Below are 23,121 nucleotides of genomic sequence, written 5' to 3' on the forward strand. Positions count from 1 at the left end.
GTTTGAGCTCAAAAGAACAGGATGATGTGAAGAAGGCAATCCTTGTCTGTGATTTAAATTCAGAGAGAGTAAACCCTGTAATTTCAGGGAAAATTTATAAGAAGGATGGGGCTTGAGCTGGGCTGTGAAGATAGGGTTCAAGTAGAGAAGGAAAAAGAAGGACCTTGCAGTTCACATAGAGACTTGACATCAAACGAGCGTGCAGTTTGGGGGGAACTAAATGGCATAACAAAGTCCTTGTAAAAATCAAATCTTGCATACGTGCTACGTATGCACAGGGCAGAACTAAAAATAGGATCATTCTACACTGCTCCAAGAAGGGAGAACATTTTTTTGAAACATGAATATTACTTTTTTTTCCCCCTTTCTCCTTCTAAAAGCTGACCTTTCAACAATTTCCTTCACTACTTCTGTTATTAATGCAACTGAACATGTTTGGAGAGATTAGCTCCTAGACGCTCCTAGACGCTCCTGATACCTGATCAGAAAACTGAACACTCACACACACTGATGACATTCAAACAAGTTGTCACTGGCCCAATGTCTTCACTCATCCTGTCTACTCGCTCACTCGCTCATGCTGTCTCTTTCACACACACACACAAACACACACGCATGCACACACACGTGTGTGCACTCATGCGTGTGCATGCATGCATTCTTACATGAACTCACATGCAGGGTAGCATTTTCATTCTTTTTAAACGTGGTTGAACAGAACAGGTATGGGTAGCTTTTTTCTGGGCTCTGCATTGGCTACTCTTGCAGTATTTTATGTCATGAGCGTGTTGCCACTGCAATCTCCCTGGTTGATGACATGTCCTTAACACTCAGTGACCTCCAACCCCACTCTCGCTCTAACTCCTGTGTGCCACCTGGTCTCCTGCCATCCACTCCTACTCTGTCTTTTCACAACCGGCTTTTGAAAGAAAGGCTCTTCTCAGCTAGCTCTCTGTTTAAAAGTAAAAGGGACTCCCTCATCCAGGTTGTTTCCTTATTGTATTTGGAAATACTGTATTGTCTTGAGCACACAAGTAAAAACACACGGCCTCTTAACTGATCAGCTCATTTGGTCTTCAGTGCCTCCTGTCTTCATTGTCAGTCTCTGACCTGCTCCCTTCCCTGCTTCTTATTCTAAAAATAATAACCCCCTGCTCTCACACTTAGCCTTCCATGTACAACACTAAAAAGAATCTGCCTGATAGGGTCTTTGATTTCTCCCACATATAGGATTAAGACTCCACTTGGACATCTATTTTATTCCTCTAAAATCATTATTATTTAAAGTGTAAATCCTTAGACAAACTGCTTCAAAATTATCCAGGATGCCGACTAACCTTGCAGGCTCATGGATCCTACCCCAGACCTACTGCATCAGAATCTCTGGGGGCCCTCCAGGTGATTCCGAAACACCGTGAAGATTGGAAGGTGTCACTCTACCCTTTGAAACAAAAGGAAATCACCCCACTATAGGAGTAAAAACTAAACCTTCCAGATCCTTACCTTGCCATTCTCTATCCACCTAAGTATATGCTTTCAACTTTGTTCTATGCTTTCTTCTTTATCATCCACGCTGAAATGAAAACCAAATACGAAAGCAGTAGGTACCTCTGATGAGCAAGAGCTGTGTGTGATGGCTCGTGCTGTCTCTGCAAGCCCTTGACACGACCATTGAAATCAAGCTGTGGTTTTCAAAGTGTAGTCTCCACACTAGGAGTACCAGCATCACTCGTTAGAAACGCAAATTCTTGGCCCCAACCTAGATCTATGGTATCGAAAGCTCCCCAAAATTTACTTTCTTCCTGCTTGAAGAAAATTAAAAGAACAATTCATCCAGACATTTCTCCAACTGAATCTATTTGTAACCTTCTGTAACCTTCTGTAATCACCGTCTGGAATCAGCAAACCATCCTTCTACCCCTGGCAAGCCTCCTGTGTTTCCAGGAAACACGTCCAAGAGCTAATTGTCTCATGTACTGTTACCTCTGTCTAAGCACCAGTAGAGGTAAGGCAATGAAGACAAAGAGATTTTCTTAGTGAGAAATCTTTAAACTAGGAGTAAAGAAAACTATCTTATTTAAAGTTAAAAAAAAAAAAAAAAAAACCTGGGGCACCTGAGTGGCTCAGTCAAGTTAACTGACTTTGACTCGGGTCATGATCTCAGGTTGGTGAGTTGGAGCTCCGCATCGGGCTCACTGCTGCCAACACTGAGCCCCCTTCAGATCCTCTGTTCCCCTCTCTCTGCCCCTCCCCCCCCACCACTCTCACCCCACCTTATCACCCCTCACCTCCCTGCCTGTGCATGTGCTCACTCTATCTCTCGAAAATAAGTAAACCTTAAAAAAAATAATTAATAAACTTGAAAAACTACGTGGAAAATGGAAATAAGTAACTAGAAGTAGGCACCAAGGAAAATATCATTAAACCAGAGAAAAGAAAGCACTAGAAAACATGTATGAAAATACATACTTGACAAATATCCTGAAAATTTCTAGAGTGCCAAATAAAATACTAGCTCTTAGAAAAGGGATGGTTCCATTAAAGAAATTATTCCTAATTTTTCTAGCCCTGTATTTGTATTACACTTCTTCTCTATTTCTTTATTCTCTCCGTTAATTTCCTCATTACACCTAGGAGATTAACCCTATAATGATTGCTTTTGACTCCTGGCTTCTTTCTGTTCACTAATTTATATTCCCACCATCAGAATGGCATAGAAAATGTCAGTTCATGTCATTAGTTTTTCTTCTTTCTTTCTTTGGTATCATTGGAAACTGGACAGTAACCTGTGTCCAAGAGCCTCCAGCTAGTAAACAATAAGTATATGAAATGTGCTGCTAACAATCTGGAAGGCCATGACGAAAGAGAATATAAATACTTGACTCCAGTGACCATGGACTGCCAGAAATGACTGGAAGAAATATGTCTAGGGGAGCCTCATTGACTCAGCCCATAGAGCAGGCAGCTCTCAATCTTGGGGTTGAAAATTCAAGCCCCAAATTGGGTGTTGGGATTACTTAAAAGTAAAATCTTAAAAACAAAAGGAAGAAATATGTCCACAGACCACAGCACAGGAGTACTCTTACTCAAGTAAGAGTTGGGCAAATTAAGAGATGTAACATGCATCTTGTCCTGGAAACGTACAGCCCCTTCTCATAAAAGTAGACAGAGGGGAGTCAGCAAGCCTAAGCGGCCTTACTGCATGAGAACAAGAAATGGGGAAGGGATGGGGAAGAAGGCTCTGCCAATGTGACTAAGTCCCCTTTCCCCAGGATCTATACAAATCTGTCTACCAAGATTGAAGATGCCAGATAACATATTCTTTATCCAAAGGCAGTAGTATCTCTGGTGTGGCCTTGGGCTAGGGAAGTGGCCTGTCTAGAAAATCTCACTAAGTCCCTTTATCCAGGAAATCAGTAGTCCTTGGAATCTTGGGAATAGTGACTCCCATTCTAGTCTGTGACACTTCAAATATCTTTCTACTTAGAATTTCTTTCTGGTATGTTTCTTCTAATGTGTGGTAGAAGTTGGTGTTTGGATAACTTTTAGGTTAGCTAATTTCTTATCCCTCTGCATGAGTGTTACTGGTTGGCCATTCCCCTCTTCTTCACTATTTCTTTTCCATCAGAGAAAAGGAAGGAATTGTAACTGAATCAAGTTTGGCTCTATAGGAGGGTCTTTGGTCAATTTGTTGTTGTTGTTGTTGTTGAGATTAGATACTGAAGCTAGATTGTTTCACAGTTACATGTACTTTTAACTTATTTTTATTTCTAGTTATCCCCTGGCTACCACCAGAAGTTCAGCAAGTACTCTGTATCATGTTTAGTTTTGCTATTGTATTGAGGAGTCATAAGCTTACTCTTTGGAGAAAAAGAGTGCACAAAGTTACGGCAGGAGCAGAGTATGGTTTCCTTCTGGGAAAAATAAGGCTCAAATCATTTTAAAGCTCCTGTAGGGAGCTTGGATTTAGTATTGAAGATTGTCTTCTTCTCCCAATTAAGCAAATTCTAAGTATCCTTAGTCCTTAACATAATCTTCTGTGGATCTTCATGCTTTTTCCATGCACCATGCTTCTGAATTTTTGCTGTCTCATACATCTCCCTGGTACAATCTACTTGGAAATCTTTTAAAATTTACAAGATCATGCTACTGCCAAAAAGAAGAAGGAGAAGGAGGAAGAGGTAGAGATGGAGGAGGAGAAGGAGGAGAAGAATAAGAAGAAAAACAGTAATGAAATGATTTTCTTTTTTCACGGCCAACAAAATTAAAGTCAATTACAGTAATGTGAGGTAAAATCCAGATTTAATAAAGGCATTGGGTTGTACCATGTAGCTTGTGGTTTGGAGAATTGTTTATTTCAAGAAGATGACAGATGGGAATAATTTTAGTCATTTTGTAGTTTCATATTCTAACACTTAAAGTTGTAGATTGGACCATTGCTTGACAAAGTGTAATTTCTTTGTTTATACTGCAAAATAGTTGCTGTCTCTTCTTCACACTTAGTTAGTAGGAAATCTTTTCCCATAGCTGAATCCATGTATCGCACTGACCATCAGTGCCTGTTTCCTGCCACCAGATGAAATGAGACTGTAGGTCTCATTTGCTCTGTTGGCAGTAAGTGGGGCCAGGTTTCTAAGGGAATTGAATGATCCTACTGTTTTGACCATGGTTTTCCTCTCTCTCATGTTCTCTCCCCATTCAATCAGTTTGGGCAACAGTGCTATTGAAAGGAGCAGAGACAATAGAACATTCCAGCACAGCTCCCCTTCACATGTGAACTTGCTCTTTCCATCTGTGTTTTTGCCTCACCTGGCTCTGACAGTGAGGGGGCAGTCGTCCCCTCTGACTCTGCTCTACCTCTGGGCCACAGCTTACAGCCAAATTGTCCCCAAGTCGTCTGAGGGTATAATGTAATCACAAAGGGAAAGGAGAGAGAAATGTTGAAAGTTGAAAAAATCTTAATTCAAAATCTAGTGGGAGCTGAGAACTCAAGATGCTATTATGAGAAATTAATGAACTGCCTGCCATCCAGCAAAATACAGAATGAACTCAAGACAAAGAATAGAATATGAGCAGTAAAGACTCCAATATATTCAACCCTCCTATTAAGAAATGTAAAGGAAATGACCCACACCAATAAAAGAAACAAGCAACATAAAAACAGAAATAGAATATAGCCACAAGACTTTATTTTCCAATGTAATGAAGCAATTGATACTAAAATAGAACAGCAGGTTAGAAGAAATGAAGCAGAATAGATCTTAGACTATGATTCAAATTCTGAGTGGAAACATGCGTTCATTCTTTGAACAAATATTTATTGAGCATGTATCATATCTAAGGATATGATAGCACCTAGAACAGGTGCTAGGGGACTTCAGGGATCAAGGCTGAAGACACACCTTTTACTGTCAGGTATATACTCTAGAGCAGAAAAATAGGGAAAAAAAGAAAAAAGAAAAGAAAAGAGGAGAGGAGAGGAAAGAAGAAAAAAGAAAAAAATTCAAATATTCTAAAAATCCCCGATACTAATAAGTGCAATGTCAGTAATTAAAATAGAATAGATGATACAATAGAAAGTAACTGGGTGGCTACCCTAGAAGGGAAGGCCAAAGCTCTGTGAGGAGACAGCATTTAATCAAAGATTTGAATGACAAGATGGAAACAACCTCATAAACATTGGTGTCTGATGCAAAGAATCCAAGACTAGAATGAATTTGCACTGTTTGCAGAATATAATTATAATCACCTTCTGGAATCTATTAAAAGGGTTATCTAGCACCGTCTATTACTCTCTCTCTCTCTCCCTGTCTTCACATGCCAAACAGTGAGTAGGACAACATATTCATCACCTTGTACCAAAGTTGAGTCAGTTGAGGACTAGGATGATAGCAGTAACAATAGCTTCCACTTACTGTGTACTTTCTACTAGCAGCTGCTTTATACATACTATCTGGTTTTTTCCTCACTGTTATTTCCTCCATTGGACAGATGAAGAACCCGAAGCTGAAAGAGATAACTTGCCCAAGGTCCCATAGCACATTAAGCCCACTGCAAAGTTCCTGATTGTTCCAGCACACCAGACCCTTTCCCACTAAGCTCCATTGGAGAAGGGCAAGAGAACATACCAAATGGAGAAATAAAAAGTACTAGTATGATTGGTTGAATTTTATGCACAGATCGGACTTTTTAAATATTAGTGTACATATTTCAAAATACCGTATTTAATGGCTAAAATCTATTTTGTACTTAATTTCCTACCAAAATAACATTAAGTTGGAGAGTTACTTTTAAGATGGGAAGCAAACTTAACTCCATAGATCATTTAATGATCTATTTATAGATCTATTTATTATAGATCTATCTATCATAATGATCTATTTATAAAATATTTTACTTTGGGTGGGAAGAATTCTGACAAAGAAATGAGTATATTTAGTAAAATTAAATTAAAATTAAATAAAATGTAGCATTTGTGTGATCCAAAGGAAGGGTAATTCGGCCATCATACTCCTGTGGGAAAATTGGAATTAATTAATTATACAGTAAATATACCTTATATATTGTTCTGCTCTACTTTAGGGGCCAGAAATGAAGCAGTAAAAACTGAATAGGGACCTTCTTCAAATGCATCTCTTTATCTGCTCTTCTCCAGTGCTGCTGGGGGACCCTTGGGCCTCTGCTTCCTCACATAGCTACGTGCAGCTGCCAAGATGGCTGCTACTGTGGGGGCAGTGACAGGACTACAGTACCATAAGGAGCACAGAGGACTGTGGGGAAAGGAGGATAGTTCTGTATCTCTCCCAAATTGGCAAATGTTTATTTTCCAGTGTATGGATAAGAATAGAGCTCTGTTTATGTTATCATTTTTATTTTCCACTATGTGTTTTATGGCACTGTGAATATCTTCTTACCACAGCATAGAAAAGCCTTTGAAACTACTTTCTAATATAGGTAAACAGCTAACTGAATTAAAATAACTTACCTCTTCTCAAACTACATGCTTTTTAGAAACTCGAGAGTAAAGTTGGATTACTTCACAAGCAGCCTACATTTCCTCAGTTTGTTTGTTTTTTTTTTTCATAGTACAGAGAGGTAAAAAGCACCTACCGGTTATGGAAACACTTGAGAGCGAGAACAACTACCTAGATAAGGTTCCATACATGCATCTCATGCAAACCGTGTTCGTTTTGCTCCCAGTCGGGATGAAAACTTTTGTGAAAGCCTTGTCTGTGCAGAGCAGACAACGTGTCGGGAGTACCAAGAACACAGGCAATTTGCCCCAATCATCAAGGAGATGAGAGTGCAGTGGTGTCATATTAGCTCAGAGAAGATTGGTTTTGATTCCTAGGGAAATGTACGCAAATGGATGAAATGGACATTGCTAGACACCAGGGGCCTCCAAAGAGACACTGTCTATAGCAGTGCTTCCCAATGTCACTGGCAGGAAAGCAAGAAGGAATGGGAGGGAGAAAGGGAAAAGCAGTAGAGGAAAGTATGGATAGAGAAGAAAGAGGGTAGGAAAAATAAGAAATCAGGAGAAGGAAAGTCAAGTCGAGTGTGATAAAGAAGCTCGCACTGGAAATGAAGGACCCCAGCACCATCTGCCAGGGCCCGTGCCTAGGATTTCTGAGGTGGAGGGTACTCTCTGGAACTCTTGAGGCTGCCCCAGAATCAGATGTGTTTTTATTTCTCCTAAACAACTGACCATTTCTCACGAATATAAGAATAACCAACTTTCCAAACTGGTATGTGCTTCATGGGTGGTTTCTCTTAACTTTTCCTCAAACACGCCTATTATATTATCCATAAACAAACTAAAAATACATGAAAACCCCAAGGGAGCTGAAGGCAAAAAGCTTTGCAAGGCCCTGAGGAATGCAGCCAACTTTCTGATGTCTAGTTCTTAACAGTGATGAAGCCAGCTTAGTGTGATTTCAAGGTACTCTATGGACTCTCTCCCCTACGCCTATCCCCTCCCTGAGCAAATATTTGTTCACTGAGGCCTGAAATTGATTTTTCAGGGGACAGAGTTTTTCATTTCATAATCAGAAATGATTTTGAATGCATATTCACTCTCCTGGGTACAGTAAAACGTTGACTTGAAGTTACCATTTGTAAGCTGGTTGACCCCTTTCCTGAGAGCCCACCTGATGTTAGAGAACTGGTACTCCAATCTAAGGACACCTGGTCAAACAGGGAAGCTAGGGATAAGGAATTCAAACTAGCCACTCCAGGTGTGTAAACCGGAACTCTGCTGACTCATTAATGTGGTCCTAAGAACATCTATGAACTGAACATAATTTTCCAGCTTCATCTTTCACTAACAGTCCTCACCTCACCTGCCCCCATACCTTGCCCTGCCACTCTCCAGGCATCTTGAACTATCTGTAGGTATAGTATCTGTAGGTACTTGAACTTGCACGTTCTTTGCAGTTCCTCCTTTTGCTTGGAACTTATTACCCATCCTCCCCCATCCCACACCCATCCCTTTCATCTGGCCTACTTTCTGGGTCATAATTTAGATGGGACTTCCTATAGGAAGCTTTCCCTGGGCCTACATCCCCAAGCGTTTCCATGGCACGGATTTTAGCACCTTTTACATTGAGGGGTAGGTAGTTGCCTGTTTTCCTGTCTGTTGTCCTCTCTAGACTTGATCACCTTGAGTGTGTTCACCGTTGTATCCCCAGAATTTAGCATAGTGCCTAGAGCAAAATTTCCATGAATAACTAGTGAATGGATGAATGTACTGCTTTCCTTTTGCATTTATTGTCAAAAGAGAGGGAGTATAATTGGTGGAAAATCTTGTCCAGACATGTTAGACTGAACTCATACATATATTTTCCCTCCTTCGGAAACTCCATTGAAATAACAGAAAAAAGATATCATGAAAAAAATAAATAAATTCATATTAGTTCTTATATTTGTCAGGGTAGAGTACTGCTTCATGAAACAACACCAAATCTTGATGGATTAAAACAGTTAGAATTCATTATCCATGACGGAGTCCAATGCGAGAGCTGAGAGGGTGAGCAGTTTTGCTCCTTCCACTCTCCACGTCCATCCAATGGTCAGGAGGAGAAAAGACAGCAAGGAGAATCACATGGGAGGATTTTTCGGAGTGAATTTGGAAGAGGAATACATCACTCCTACTTACAATCCACTGGCCGTAGCTCTCCCACATGCCACCCCCGCCCCCCATCCCCACTTGTAAGAGGAAAAGGAAACAGAGGTTGGCAAACAAAGAACAGTCTTCTATGCCCCTGAAAAACAAGGAAGGACGTCTTCAACAAACCAGAAATTTGGAAGAATTTCTCAAAGCTCCAAAGTTATTGAGATTGGATTGGTAGATATAAATGAACAGAGGAAACCACAGCTGATAAGATACTCAAAAAGAAACAAAAGAAATTCAAGCAGGAGAAAATTACTGCAAAAATAAAATCAATTCCAGAAATACTTTGAACTTGGAATCAACAAATGCAAATCACAGGAAGGGTTTCTGGGACTATTGTCAGGGAAATTAATGTTTGAAATGGCATTCAGAAAAAACTGGGCTGCCCCACACTGAGCAATGAGACCATCACTGCTCGCCCCAGGAGGACATCTGGTGTGATTGTCCGGACTGGGCAGCAAAGCAGAGCAGAGTGTGAAATAACTCTGAGCCTCCATAAAGACAGCTGTAGAAGAAAAAGAAAGTGAACACATTACTCCAGTGTTTTTTCACAGGCTAAATTGTTCAGTATATCTCACTGGAGTAGGAGTTTTATTTTTATTTTTATTTTTTAATATATGAAATTTATTGTCAAATTGGTTTCCATACAACACCCAATGCTCATCCCAAAAGATGCCCTCTTCAATGCCCATCACCTCCCCCCCCCTCCCTCCCACCCCCATCAACCCTCAGTTTGTTCTCAGTTTTTTAGAGTCTCTAATGCTTTGGCTCTCTCCCACTCTAACCTCTTTTTTTTTTCCTTCCCCTCCCCCATGGGTTTCTGTTAAGTTTCTCAGGATCCACATAAGAGTGAAAACATATGGTATCTGTCTTTCTCTGTATGGCTTATTTCACTTAGCATCACACTCTCCAGTTCCATCCATGTTGCTACAAAGGGCCATAGTTCATTCTTTCTCATTGCCACGTAGCACTCCATTGTGTATATAAACCACAATTTCTTTATCCATTCATCAGTTGATGGACATTTAGGCTCTTTCCATAATTGGGCTGTTGTTGAGAGTGCTACTATAAACATTGGGGTACAAGTGCCCCTCTGCATCAGTACTCCTGTATCCCTTGGGTAAATTCCTAGCAGTGCTACTGCTGGGTCATAGGGTAGGTCTGTTTTTAATTTTTTGAGGAACCTCCACACTGTTTTCCAGAGTGGCTATACCAGTTTGCATTCCCAACAACAGCACAAGAGGGTGGATCCCATTTCTCCACATCCTCTCCAGCATCTATAGTTGGAGTAGGAGTTTTAAACAGGAAACTCTGAGTAGACAGGAGGCCCAAAAAACAGGCAAGTGCCCAGGTAACTTGTTACTGGAGACGAGAAGCACCCAGAAGATAAGCTTTAAGTGCCCATTTTGCAGCCACACATCCTGTCCCTACACCAAAATAATCAGAAGGAGGGCACTGTAATCAGAACGATAGGCAAACAGAGATCCTCAAAGATAAATCTGGATAGATATCCAGGAATGACAAATTAAAAAAAAAAATCGACTTTGGATGAGCCCCACTTCTCTCTCTCTCTCTCTCTCTCTCTCTCTCTGCCCCTCATGGGATTCTCTCTTCCTCCCTCTCTCTCTCCACCCTCACTCGCTTGCTCCCTCTCTCTAATGAAAAAAAAACCCAACACCCAAAAAAGGGGATGCCAACTGCAATAAACAAACAGCTAATACTTGAAGAACAAATTGTAAAGTGGAAACAGACAAAGAATTTAAGATATATGTAGTTGATATTCTCAGAGACATTTGAGTCTATCATACCCATAAAACAATAACTGTCAGTAACAAAAAGGAAGCAGCCAAATTTGTTGGAGATAAAAATGTTATCAACCAAATAAAAACTAAATAGCTGGGTTACTTAGTGTTGGGAGGCAACTCTCCAGCTTCTTGCATTTCTGTACATCTTGCCAACGGAGGCACTGACTACCCTTTTGTTTTATACTATCTTTTCAAGGGTATTTACTTAGCAGATGCCTTGGAAAATAGAGATAGCATCGCTTTCCAGAGCAAGGCATCCTGACTATTCAGTATAATGAAAATGTCTCCCTCTTGGGCAAAGGGCAGACATGCTTATAAAAGGCACATTTCCTAAGCTCAGGGTTCCTCTTTTGTCACACAGCCCCTTGTTGGACAGGTAGTGATCTGACGCTTTTTGTGTCTCCCTGTGGGAATTAGGATTCAAGAAAACAACACAAATGCTTATTAGTATGGCCACTACTATTCTGTGAGTAATAAACTGTTTTTGTCTCTGACCCAGAAGTCTCCAGGCTTCTTCCAGTATCCATCAAACTGTGGCAGGCTCACCAACAGGTATAATAAAATCTCAGACCCTTCACAGTTCTTAACAATTGTTATAATGAATATACTGAGACCCTGAAATAGTGAACTATAAGATCAAGTCAAGGTATTCTCCCAGAATTCAGCCCCCAAAATAAACATGGAATATGGAGGATAGTTAAGAAACATATAGGATGGATCCAGAGACTCCAATAAGAAATAGGAATTCTGAAAGAATAGAGAGAATAGAGAGAAGGAGCTAATCAAGAAAAAGAGAAAAACTTTTCCCAAACCTAAAAGAAATAGTTAAATTGAAAATGCTGTAACATCTCAATGAATCACTCCATAGAGTACTTAGCAACTATTAAGGGAAAAGGGTACATCTATAATGGTAGATCCCCTTTTTCCATTGGAATGAAAGCTTTGGACAGAAACCAAGCCACTAATAATACTTAACTAACAATAATGGGACAAACTGACTCATATGCTTTCTAATGCACTGCACTAAGCCAGTCACAATAGCACTTCTATAATACCCATGCCAAAAAATGTTTACTCTGAATCCACACATGCAGAAACAATAAGAAAATCCAAACGGAAAGACTTTCTATAAAACAACTAGCCTGACCTCTTCATTCAAAAACATTAATAACATGGGGGCACCTGGGTGGCTCTGTAGGTGGAGTGTCTGACTCTTGATTTCAGCTCAGATCATGAATTCTCAGTTCATGAGTTCAAGCCTCACATTGGGCTCCATGCTGACAGCATGGAGTCTGCTTTGGGATTCTCTCTCTCTCCCTCTGTGCCCATCCCGTTTGCTCTCTCTCTCAAAATAAAAATAATAAAATTAAAAAACTTAAGAAAAATGCTAATGACATGAAAGCCAAAAAAAGACAAGGGTGCACTTCTAAAAGAAAAATGACAACTAAATGCAGTGCACAATCCTTTTATGGAAACTTCCTTTTAAGTTTATGGAACTTAAAAAAAAGGTTAGAAAAACATTATTGGAACAATTGGGGAAACGTGAATACAGACTGCATATTAAATATTAGTATTGTATCAAATTGTATTGAATCATATTTAATCCAAGCTAAATAATTTTTTGGCCCAATCATTGTTTTGAGGTTATGTAGGGAAAAGATCCTGTTCTTTAGGAGATATATGCTGAAGTAGTTAAAGTGCCATTAATATCTGCAACTTACTCTTAAATGGGTCGTAAAAAGTTATATTTATATGTATATGTGACTTAAAATATAAAAATTATATGCAATCAATACATTATGTATATATGAAATCTATACACATATACATACACATAGAGAGATGGAGAGAAATAAAATATAACTAAATGTTAACAGTTTGTGAAACTGGAATATTTGGGTGTCCGTTATATTTTTACAGGTTTGCCATAGGTTTGCAAATTTTCAAAATAAAAAAATAGGAGGTAATAAATTACAAATGCCAATCAAATGCCAAAAAAAGATTAACATAAAAAGAAGCTATTCCTACACATATTTAGGACCCATTTCATAAATCAAAAAATGTGAAGATAATACCCTAAGAAGTTTTCAGAGAGCTGTAAACAGGCTACACACAAGTCATTCTGGATATGGATGTAAGATAAGGAAACAGTAGCATCCAAGTTTTGAGAGAAAGTTACTGTGAAGACAGATTTCCATATCTAGTCAATTAAAATTTAAGTGTGAGTGCAAAGAAAGAGAAAAGAGAAGAAAATGTATTTTCCACAGACATTCTCTGAAGTAATTAGTCAAGGATATGCTGCAACAAAATGGAAACTGCATCCAAGAAAGCTGAAGATGTGGGACCCAAGAAATGTGGTATACAAAGAAAGCAGGAGTCATACATACGCAGCAGTAGAGATATGAAACAGTTACAAGAAAAAACATATTCAAATTTATGTACTATTAAAAATGTATTTAGTTAACAAATACATAAGGGGCGCCTGGGTGGCTCAGTCGGTTAAGCGTCTGACTTCGGCTCAGGTCATGATCTCCCATCTCATGAGTTTGAGCCCCACGTCAGGCTCTGTGCTGACAGCTCGGAGCCTGGAGCCTGCTTCAGATTCTGTGTCTCCCTCTCTCTCTGCTCCTCCCTCCTCTCAAAAATAAACATAAAAAAATACATATGCAAGATAATTTCTAAAAGAGATAAGTACTATAAAGGCAATAAGCAGATACTGTACTGGAAAGGGATGCCCAACATGAAGTCAGTGCTATCAGTAAGTGAAAGCAATTAATATCTACTTGCAGAGTAAACTTGACCCCATAAATATTCTGCAGTTGAGAACCCCTTAAATGCATACTGATACCTTCCGTCTTTGAAGATGTTTCAGCCAGAGAAGATACAAGATGATCAAAATTCTGCAGAGATTTTATGAGCTGATAGAAAGCACTCAACTGCAAGCCCAATGTTCAAGGCTTTTATTTTTGTTCATCTGCATTAGCAGAGTTAGAACTAGTCACTGAAAATGAGGAAAAGGAGGAGATGACCTGGTGAGATGACAAGCTCACAGGTGTGTTTCAGTTATATGAACAGTTATTTTACTTTGAAAAGGTCAAAGAATGATGTGTGTCTTATATAAGTAGTAGAATTATTACAGGCAGTTAAGTATAAAACTGATTGTAGATTGGGTTCTCTTTACGCCTTTGCCTGTAAAAAGTATATACATGAGGGAGGTAAAGAGAGGACTCCAGGGGCACCTGGGTGGCTCAGTCAGTTAAGCATCCAACTTCAGGTCATGATCTCACGGTTCGTGAGATCAAGCCCCATGTCAGGCTCTGTACTGATAACTCAGAGCCTGGAGCCTGCTTCAGATTCTGTGCCTCTCTCCCTTTCTCTCTCTCTCAAAAGTAAATACACATTAAAAATGTTTTTTTTTCCACATTAAAAATGTTTTTAAAGAGAGAGAGAGGACTCCAAGAAAGAGCATCACACTACCTCGTGTCCTCCCTGTTCTCATTTGAATGAAAGCTTTGAGCTGTACAATCCTGACCACAGGAGAGGGGCTACCGTGGCCCCAAGCCAAGCAAAACCCATAGGCAGAGAATTAAGTCTGCTTATGCATCTTCTTTCTCTACTCTTCACTGCCCAAAAAGCATACTGCTTTCCCCAAATCATTTCAACTCCACAGGAGTACCCCAGGAGCCATATGTGGCCCAATCCTTCAGAGTTTTGAAAAGCAAAAAGCTAGGGTTTGGTTCTTTTTGCTTCTCTCTCAGAGCTTAGCTATCACTGCAGAACTGTATCCTAAGGCTGACCCTGCTGAGCGGCGGGTAGCAGATGGGCTATAGTTGTTGCACTTTCCCAGGAAGCACAATGCAAATACTTTTAAGAGGTCAGTGCCCTCCAACTGTGAAATCGTAAGATGCTAAATTACGTGCTTGATTAAATTTCACCTCCCCCCCAACATACCATAAAATTGGAAAAGCAATTCCATCACCCAGGATCAATGTGCATAAAGTATACACAAAAGCATCAGAAGTTCTCATCAGTAAACTGTGTGTTTGCTTTGGCTGAATATTCAGAGGTCCATTTCCACTCTAGGTTGATGAATGATGTATAGTTAATTACCACTTAATTGTTTGTTTCTTTTTCCTTGTGTTGCTGCCATATAGGTTAGAAATTACAAGGATGAGATTTTGGCTAGTCTCCTTCAGTCAGGAATCCAAGGGAAAATCTTCCCATTAGATTTTACCATCCTATTCACAAGTGTGTTTGCTTTATTTATTTATTTTTTTTTTTAACCATGCAAAACACACATCAGGACTAGGGAAACTGAGCTAAGAGGTAGCCTGGTGTGGCTGCTCTCTCATGAATATTCAACAATATGGGATATAATAAATTCTTACCAACTAGTCTAGAGCTGTATCTACGTAATACAAATAAAACTGGATAAAAGAGTAAAAAAGAATCTAGCATCAAGCCCAGTACCTGATACTTAGCTGATACTCAAGAAATATTTATAAATGAATAAATGAGTGAATGAATGAACTCATAAAACTCAGTTCTCGGGCTTCATAAGCCATTTCCATGACACCAGGATACATACACCCTTGCAGATGGCAAATGTTCAGAGCAGAATAAAAGACATTAACAGATGATATCTGGGCAATAGACTATAATTCCCATTTATTTTCATATGAATTTATTGCTGAACCAATTTGAAGATTTGTTTCTAGAAAGTATTGATTTATTCACTTGAGATCAGTCATGGTAAAATACAAGTCTTAGCAGAGTGGCAGTGCATTGCTGTGGATGGCTACCCAGTATGTACATGGAACTTTAGTTTATGGCCCTTTGGGGTCTCAGCAGAGCAAGGCTGGATCTTGAGGCTGAACTATTTCCTCAGAGAAGGATAAAGTGAAGGAGGCTAGAAAGCCAAGGAAATGGAAGACAAGTCCACAATCTCAGTTATTTCCCATATACTAAGATACAACTATTTTCTACATGCTGGGTCCCCAAATTTACATTTATTTAAGGGAGATGAATCCAAGAGAGCCAGTGTCAGAGTCAGAGAGAAGGGCAGAAGCTCTCATTCAGCCTGCTGGGTGTCACCTACTCCTGGCCCTTATAGTAGCTCCTGAATCAAAGAACCAAAAAGCAGCATGATTTCACAGGCTGAAACCCCCCTCTCAAGATGACCTGATCTATCTCATTAAGAATGGATTATAAAGCACCAGTACTCCATCAAAAATGGAGCCCTTACTTTTACCTTGATTTTCAGGGTTTCCCAGAATGTTGTGAAACATGCTATGTGCACACACACACACACACACACACACAAAGTATATATATTTATATAGCTAGAAACAGAGATAGATACCTATATTCAGTATTATTCAGAAATAAATGAATTAGTATAGTATTGCATATTCAGAAGTTATTAAGGTTAATGGAGCCCATGACTCAAAACATAGACAATCTTTGCAATGATATCATGGCTATAGAACTTGCATTTCTGATTTCTTATCCTTTTCTTTACCAACATCCCCTCTCCCCTCTTTAGGAAAGGAGCCTGGTGGGGGAACCAAGAGTTTGGACTGCAAAATTGAGGAGAGTACTGAAACACCTGCTCTAGAGGACTCCTCATCATCCCCTGTAGATATTCAGCAACATTCCTGGCAGGTTTCCACAGACATTGAGAACACTGAAAGGTGAGTGGGAAGTTACTGCCAGTATTCCTCCAGTTCATATTCTTAGGGGCTACAGAAGTTGAGATTTTCTCTTTCATATTCTTATTTCAGAAAACTGAGCTAGCAGAAGGTAAGGAGTCCAAACCCTGCAGTAGAATGGTAGAATTTCCAGTAGTCATAGGCTCCCAGGGCTCTTTGTATCCCACTCCAACACATTGTGTCTCCATGGAAATGAAAACAGTGTGCTCCCATGGGAAGGGAGAAAGTTGGATCCATATACCATCACAGTTCACCCACAGGGCTGGGTACTAAAATTTCCATTTGCTTAAAGGGAGACGAATCCAAAATCATGCAAATATGCCTCCAGTAGTTTCTTAGATTTCAGGTGTATGGAATGGCCTTCTTAGGTTCCAGTCCACGGCTAAGCGTTCTGCCCAATTGACAGACAGCTTTTTGTAGTGCTCCCTTCTCTTGCTTTCCCAGAATGCAGCTGAGGGCCCCTTAGTGGCCAAAGCAAGTTAATGCACTTACCTTAACAAGCACCAGATCACTGCTAGATAGGGAGTTTCCTTCTTGGGAAGAAGAGATTCTAGAGTAATTCAGTTTCACTTAGGGAAAGGAAGCAATAATAATATAATAATAAGTGCCACGGCTCATATACATGCTAAAATACCATTCTGTGAGGCAGGAGGACAAGACCCTTATTTATTGGCCTTCACAGTGATATCATGTCCTTTGCTACTAATGTCCCTAGAGCTGGCACAAAGCAGTTGAATGAATACTGGGCAGTTCCACTGAGTGCTTTGTGTAGAGTTGAATCATTGACAAGATAATGAACATTTTATTTTTTTTATTTTTAGAAATGTAACACACAATGGCATTTATAGCCATTGTGGTTCTACTTTCAGATTGTAATATAATTCTAAAGCTAATTACTGAATTTCTGTGTTTATAGAAAATTGAAGCATGTGGTAATTATATGCTATTAATAAAACTTGGATTTTGTATAAGCTTGGAAATCTAACAATTCAAACAATAAAGCTGTTTGGCACGGTCTGATAGAGCTATAGACAAATGGTGAGGGAATGATTTATCTTAATTTATGAAATAGAAAATGCTTTGCTCTATTTTCAGGAAGAAATATCTGCCAGAGGGCCATGATCAGGGCATAATCCATCAGCAAAGACATTTGCCTTTTCAGAAACCAAGCACAGCAGCTATATCTAAGCCTTCTGAGCTTTTAAGAAAGCAGGCTATGGCTGGCAATAAAAATAAGACAGGGTGGAGTTGGGTTGAAGATGGTGGCATAAGAAGATGTAAACTCACTCCCTCTCGTGGATCTGACAAATACACAATGATTTATAGAATAAATTCCTTTGAAAAAGAACAGCAAATTGGATGAACAGAGCATCCACAACAAAGGACGGACAGGACAGCATTGAGAAGGGTAGGAGAGGCAAAGACAATGCCTTGCCAAAAAGACTCCACCCTAAGTGCCATGATCCACCATCAGGAGGGATCTCAAAAGTACAGTACTTTTCCCTAAGAAGTGAGGGGTTTGTCCTCCACACCAGGCACCCCAGCCCTTAGATCCTACATGAGAGGTATGAGCCCCCTAAATGTCAGACTTTGAAAACCAATGAGGATTACATCTAAGATAACTGTAAAACTGAAAGAAATGGAGAACCCACTCTTAAGGACTCAGATTTACTCGCTCTGGGACCCAGCACAAAAACACCAATTTGAAAAGTGCCTAGATCATATGTAAAGGAAAACAACTTACTCAACTTAAAGTACCTGCCAGAGAGGCAGGAAAATGTTCAGACTTTATTCAGAGACAAAGACATTGGTGGCCACCATATATGTGAACTCTTCCTACCTTGCTAAGTTCAGTATTGGTAGGCAGCATTGTGGAACTATCCCTCTAACCTGTTAGACCTGGTGAGCATACCCACAATCAGAGCAAAATCACACATCATAGCCAGGCCAAGTGCCAATTCCACCCACCTGATACCACAAATACAAACCTGCCACAGCAGATGGCTGTGTGCAGCCCATAGAGGGGACAATGCTTGGGCGCCTAGCTCTGGTGGTCAGAGGGGCTCCACATGACATCTCCTGTCCAAGGACATTCTTCAAGACTGGAAGGTGTAGTTGATTTGACTAATACATACAAACCAACACAGAGAGTAAGACAAAATGTTTCAACAAAACATTATGTTTCAAACAAATAAACAAAAAACAAAACAAAACATCAGAAAAAAATATTAATGAAACAGATAAGCAAGCTACTTGATAAAGTGTTTACAGCAATGGTCAGTAAAGATGCCCACTGAGCTGGAGAAGAATGGATGAGCATGGAGATCCTCAACAAAGAGACAGAAAATATAAGAAAGTTTCATACAGTAGTTACAGAGCTGAAGAATACAATAACTGAACTGAAAAGTACACAAGAGGAGTTCAACAGCAGGCTAGATGAAGCCAAAAACCAGATCAACAAGCCAGAAGACAAAGGAATAGAAGTCACCTGGGCAAAACAACAAAAAGAAAAAAGAATTTTTAAAAAATGAAGATAACTTAAGATAACTCTGAGACATTAAGTGGAATAATGTTCACATTATAGAGGCGTGAGAAAGAGAAGAGAGAGAAAAAAGGCCATAAAACTTATTTGAAGAAGTAAGAGTTGAAACTTTTTTAATCTGAGGAAACAATCCAGGTTTAAGAAGCACAGAGAGTCCCAAATAAAATGAACTCAAAGAGATCCACAAGACACATTATAACTAAAAATGGTAAAAGTTAAAGATAAGAGAAAATCTTAAAAGCAGCAAGAGAGTATGCTAGCAGATTTTTCAACAGAAACCTTGCAAGTCAGAAGAGTGGCATAACATATTCAAGTGCTGAAAGGAAAAAAAAATCACCAAGAATTCTCGGCAAGTTATTCAAAATTAAAAGAGCGATGAATAGTTTTCCAGATAAGCAAAAGCTATAAAGGAGCTCATCCCCACTAGCCCAGTATCACAATAAATGTTAAAGTGACTTCTCTAAACTGAAAAGAAATGATACAAATAATAACAAGGGAATAAATATAAAATCCTACTGGAAAAGTTAAATATGTAGTAAAAGTAGTAAATCAACCACTGACAAACCAACTATGAAGGTGAAAAGACAAAAATAGTACAGTTAACTAAAACTACAAAAATTAAAATGATGCATAAAATAAAAAGATGTAAAAATGTGACATCAAAAATATAAAATGAAGGGGAGAGAAAAAAATGTAAAGTTTTGTCATGCTGCTATTAACTCAAAACAGACCATTATACACATAGGAACTTGTATGTGAACTTTATGGTAAGCCATAGAGCAAAAACTTACCATAAGTACACAACAGAAAATGAGAAAAGAATCTAAACAAAACATAAAAAGAGCCATAAAACCACAAGGGAAGAGAGAAAGAAGAAAGGAACAGAGAGGAATTACAAAAACAGCCAGAAAACAATTAACAAAATGGTAATAAGTACTTATCAGTGGTTACTTTAAATGTAAATGGACTAAACTCTCCAATCAAAATATAGAGTGACTGAAGGGATAAAATAAGACCCATCTATATGCCATCTACCAAAGACTCACTTCAGAAGTAAGGACACACACAGACTGAAAGTGAAGGGATGGAGAAAGATATTTCATGCAAATGGAAATGAAAATAAGGCTGGTGTAGGTATATTCATAGCAGACAAAGTAGACTTTAAAACAAAGACTATGATAATAGGGGGATGCCTGGCTGGCTCAGTTGATAGAGCATGTGATTCTCGATGTTGCAGTCATGAGTTCAAGCCCCACACTGAGGGTATAGTTTACTTAAAACAAAGACTGTAATAATAGACAAATAAGGGCATTACATAGTCTAAAGGGATCAATCCAACAAAAAGACATAACACTTTTAAATATATATGTATCCAACATAGAAACACCAAGATATATAAAACCAATTATTAACAGACCTAAAGGAAGAAATTGACAGCAATACACTAATAGTAGAGGACTTTAACATCCAAATTACACCAATGTAGAGATCATGCAAAGCCAAAATTAATAAGAAAACAATGGCCTTAAATGATCCATTAGACCAGATGCACTTAGTAGATATATACAGACATTCCATCCAAAAGCAACAGAATACATATTCTTTTCAAGTGTACATGGAACATTCTCCAATAGAGATCACATGTTAGGCCACAAAACAAGTCTCAGTAAATTCAGGAAGACTGAAATCATATCAAGTATCTTCTCTGACTACAATGGTATGAAACTAGAAATCAATTACAAAAAGAAAACTAGAAAAACCACAAAAATGTGGAGATGAAACAACATGCTACTAAACAACCAATGGGCCATCAAAGATGTCAATAAAGAAATTAAAAAAAAAAGAGAGAGACCAATGAAAACAGAATTATGACATACCAAAATCTGTAGGATGTAGCAAAAGTAGTCTAAGAGGGAAGACTATAGCAGACTTAACTCCATAGGCAAGAAAACTGGCAAATAATCAACCTAACTTTACAACCTACAAAGGCAGAAAAAAAGCAAAGCCCAAATTCAGTAGAAAGAAGGAAATAATAAATGCAGAGTGAAAAGAAATGAAATAGAGACCTAAGGTGGAGGGTGGGGTGGGGGACAATAGAAGATCAATGAAACTAAAAGCTGGTTCTTTGAAAAGATAAACAAAACTGAAAAACCTTCAGCTAGACTAATCATGAAAAAAGAGAGAAGTCTCCCATAAATAAGATCTGAAATCAAAGAGAAGTTACAGCTGACATCACAGAAATGCAAAGGACCATAAAAACTACTCCAAACAAGTATATGCTAGCAAACTGGACAATCTAGAAGAAATGGATAAATTCCTAGAAACATACACTCTTCCATGACTGAATCATGAGGAAATAGAAAATCTAAAGAGACCAATTACTAGTAAGGAGATTGAATCAGTAATCAAAAATCTCCCACATGACAAAAGTCCAGGACCAAGCAGCTTCAAGCTGAATGCTATGAAACATTCAAAGATTTAATACATATCTTTCTCAAACTCTTCCAAAAAATTTAAGAAGTGGAAACACTTCCAAAGTCATTTTGTAAGGCTAGCATAACCCTGATACCAAAATCAGACAAAGCATCACAAAAAAAGAAAATTAGACGCCAATGTCATTGATGAACATTGATGCAGAAATTCTCAACAAATTATTAGCAAAACAAAGACATTAGTACATTATTGTATCCATACACTATGATCAAGTGGAATTTATTCCAGGGATACAAGGATGGTTCAACATCTGCAAATCAGTCAGTGTGATACACCAGATCAACAAATGAAGTATAAAAATTGTATGATCATCTCAATAGCTGCAGAAAAAGCATTTGACACAATTCAACACCATTTTATGAAAACTCAACAAAGTGGGTATAGAGGGAACATATTGCAATATAATAAAGGCCATATATGATAAACCCATGGCTGACATCACAGTCAGTGGTGAACAGTCGACCACTTTTCCTCTAAAATCAGGAATAAGACAAGAATGGCCAATCACTTTTATTCAACATAGTAATGAACATCCTAAAAACAATAATTAGGCAAGAAAAAGAAATAAAAAGTGTCCAAATCCTAAATGAAGAAGCAAAACTGTCACTATGTGCAGATGACATGATACTATATATAGAAAACCAAAAAAAACTCCAACAAAACACTGTTAGAATTAACAAATTAATTCAAAAAATAATAATAAATTAATTCAGTAAAGTAGCAGGATACAAAATCAACACACAGAAATCTGTGATAGCTGTATACACTAATCACAAACTATCAGAAAGAGAAATTAAAAAAATAATTCCACGTAAATTGCATCAAAAACCTGTGAAAGACCTACACACTGAAAAATATAAGACACTGATAAGAGAAAATGGAGACAACAAATAAATGGAAAAAAGTATCCCATGCCTATGGATTGGAAGAATTAATAGTGTTAGAATGTCCACAACTATCCAAAGCAATCTACAGATTCAGTGCAATCCTTATCAAAATTCCAGTGAAATTTTTCACAGAACTAGAACAAATAATTCTAAAAATTGTGTAACACCACAAAAGATGTTGAATAGCCAAATTATTATTGATAAAGAACAAAGGTGAAGGTATTACGCTCCCTGATTTCAAGCTATACAACAAAACTACAGTAATCAAAACCATCTTATATTAGCATAAAAACACACACACATCAATAGAACAGAATGGAGAGCCCAGAATTAAACCCCCACATAGATGAACAATTAATTTACGACAAGGAAGCCAAGATCATACAATGGACAAAGGACATTCTCTTCAACAAATGTTCCTGGAAAAAATAGACAGCCACATGACCACTCTCTTATACAATGCACAAAAATTAACTCAAAAATGGAGTAAAAACCTGAATGTAAGATCTGA

The 23,121-nt window shown here is 38.5% G+C and overlaps 1 protein-coding gene across 2 annotated transcripts in view; it reads left to right on the forward strand.

Moving 5' to 3' along the window:
* The window catches only part of LOC122489402 (regulator of G protein signaling 7 binding protein), a 104,989-nt gene that overhangs the window by 64,344 nt on the left and 17,524 nt on the right, over window positions 1-23,121 (forward strand). For both annotated transcript variants that reach the window (XM_043591151.1, XM_043591159.1), the window contains exon 4: window positions 16,523-16,670. In XM_043591151.1, coding sequence (XP_043447086.1) covers window positions 16,523-16,670 — 148 coding nt within the window. The remainder of the gene's footprint in view (window positions 1-16,522; window positions 16,671-23,121) is intronic.

The sequence above is a fragment of the Prionailurus bengalensis genome, chromosome A1, assembly GCF_016509475.1.
Source record: "Prionailurus bengalensis isolate Pbe53 chromosome A1, Fcat_Pben_1.1_paternal_pri, whole genome shotgun sequence".
In the NCBI taxonomy this organism is placed as follows: domain Eukaryota; kingdom Metazoa; phylum Chordata; class Mammalia; order Carnivora; family Felidae; genus Prionailurus; species Prionailurus bengalensis.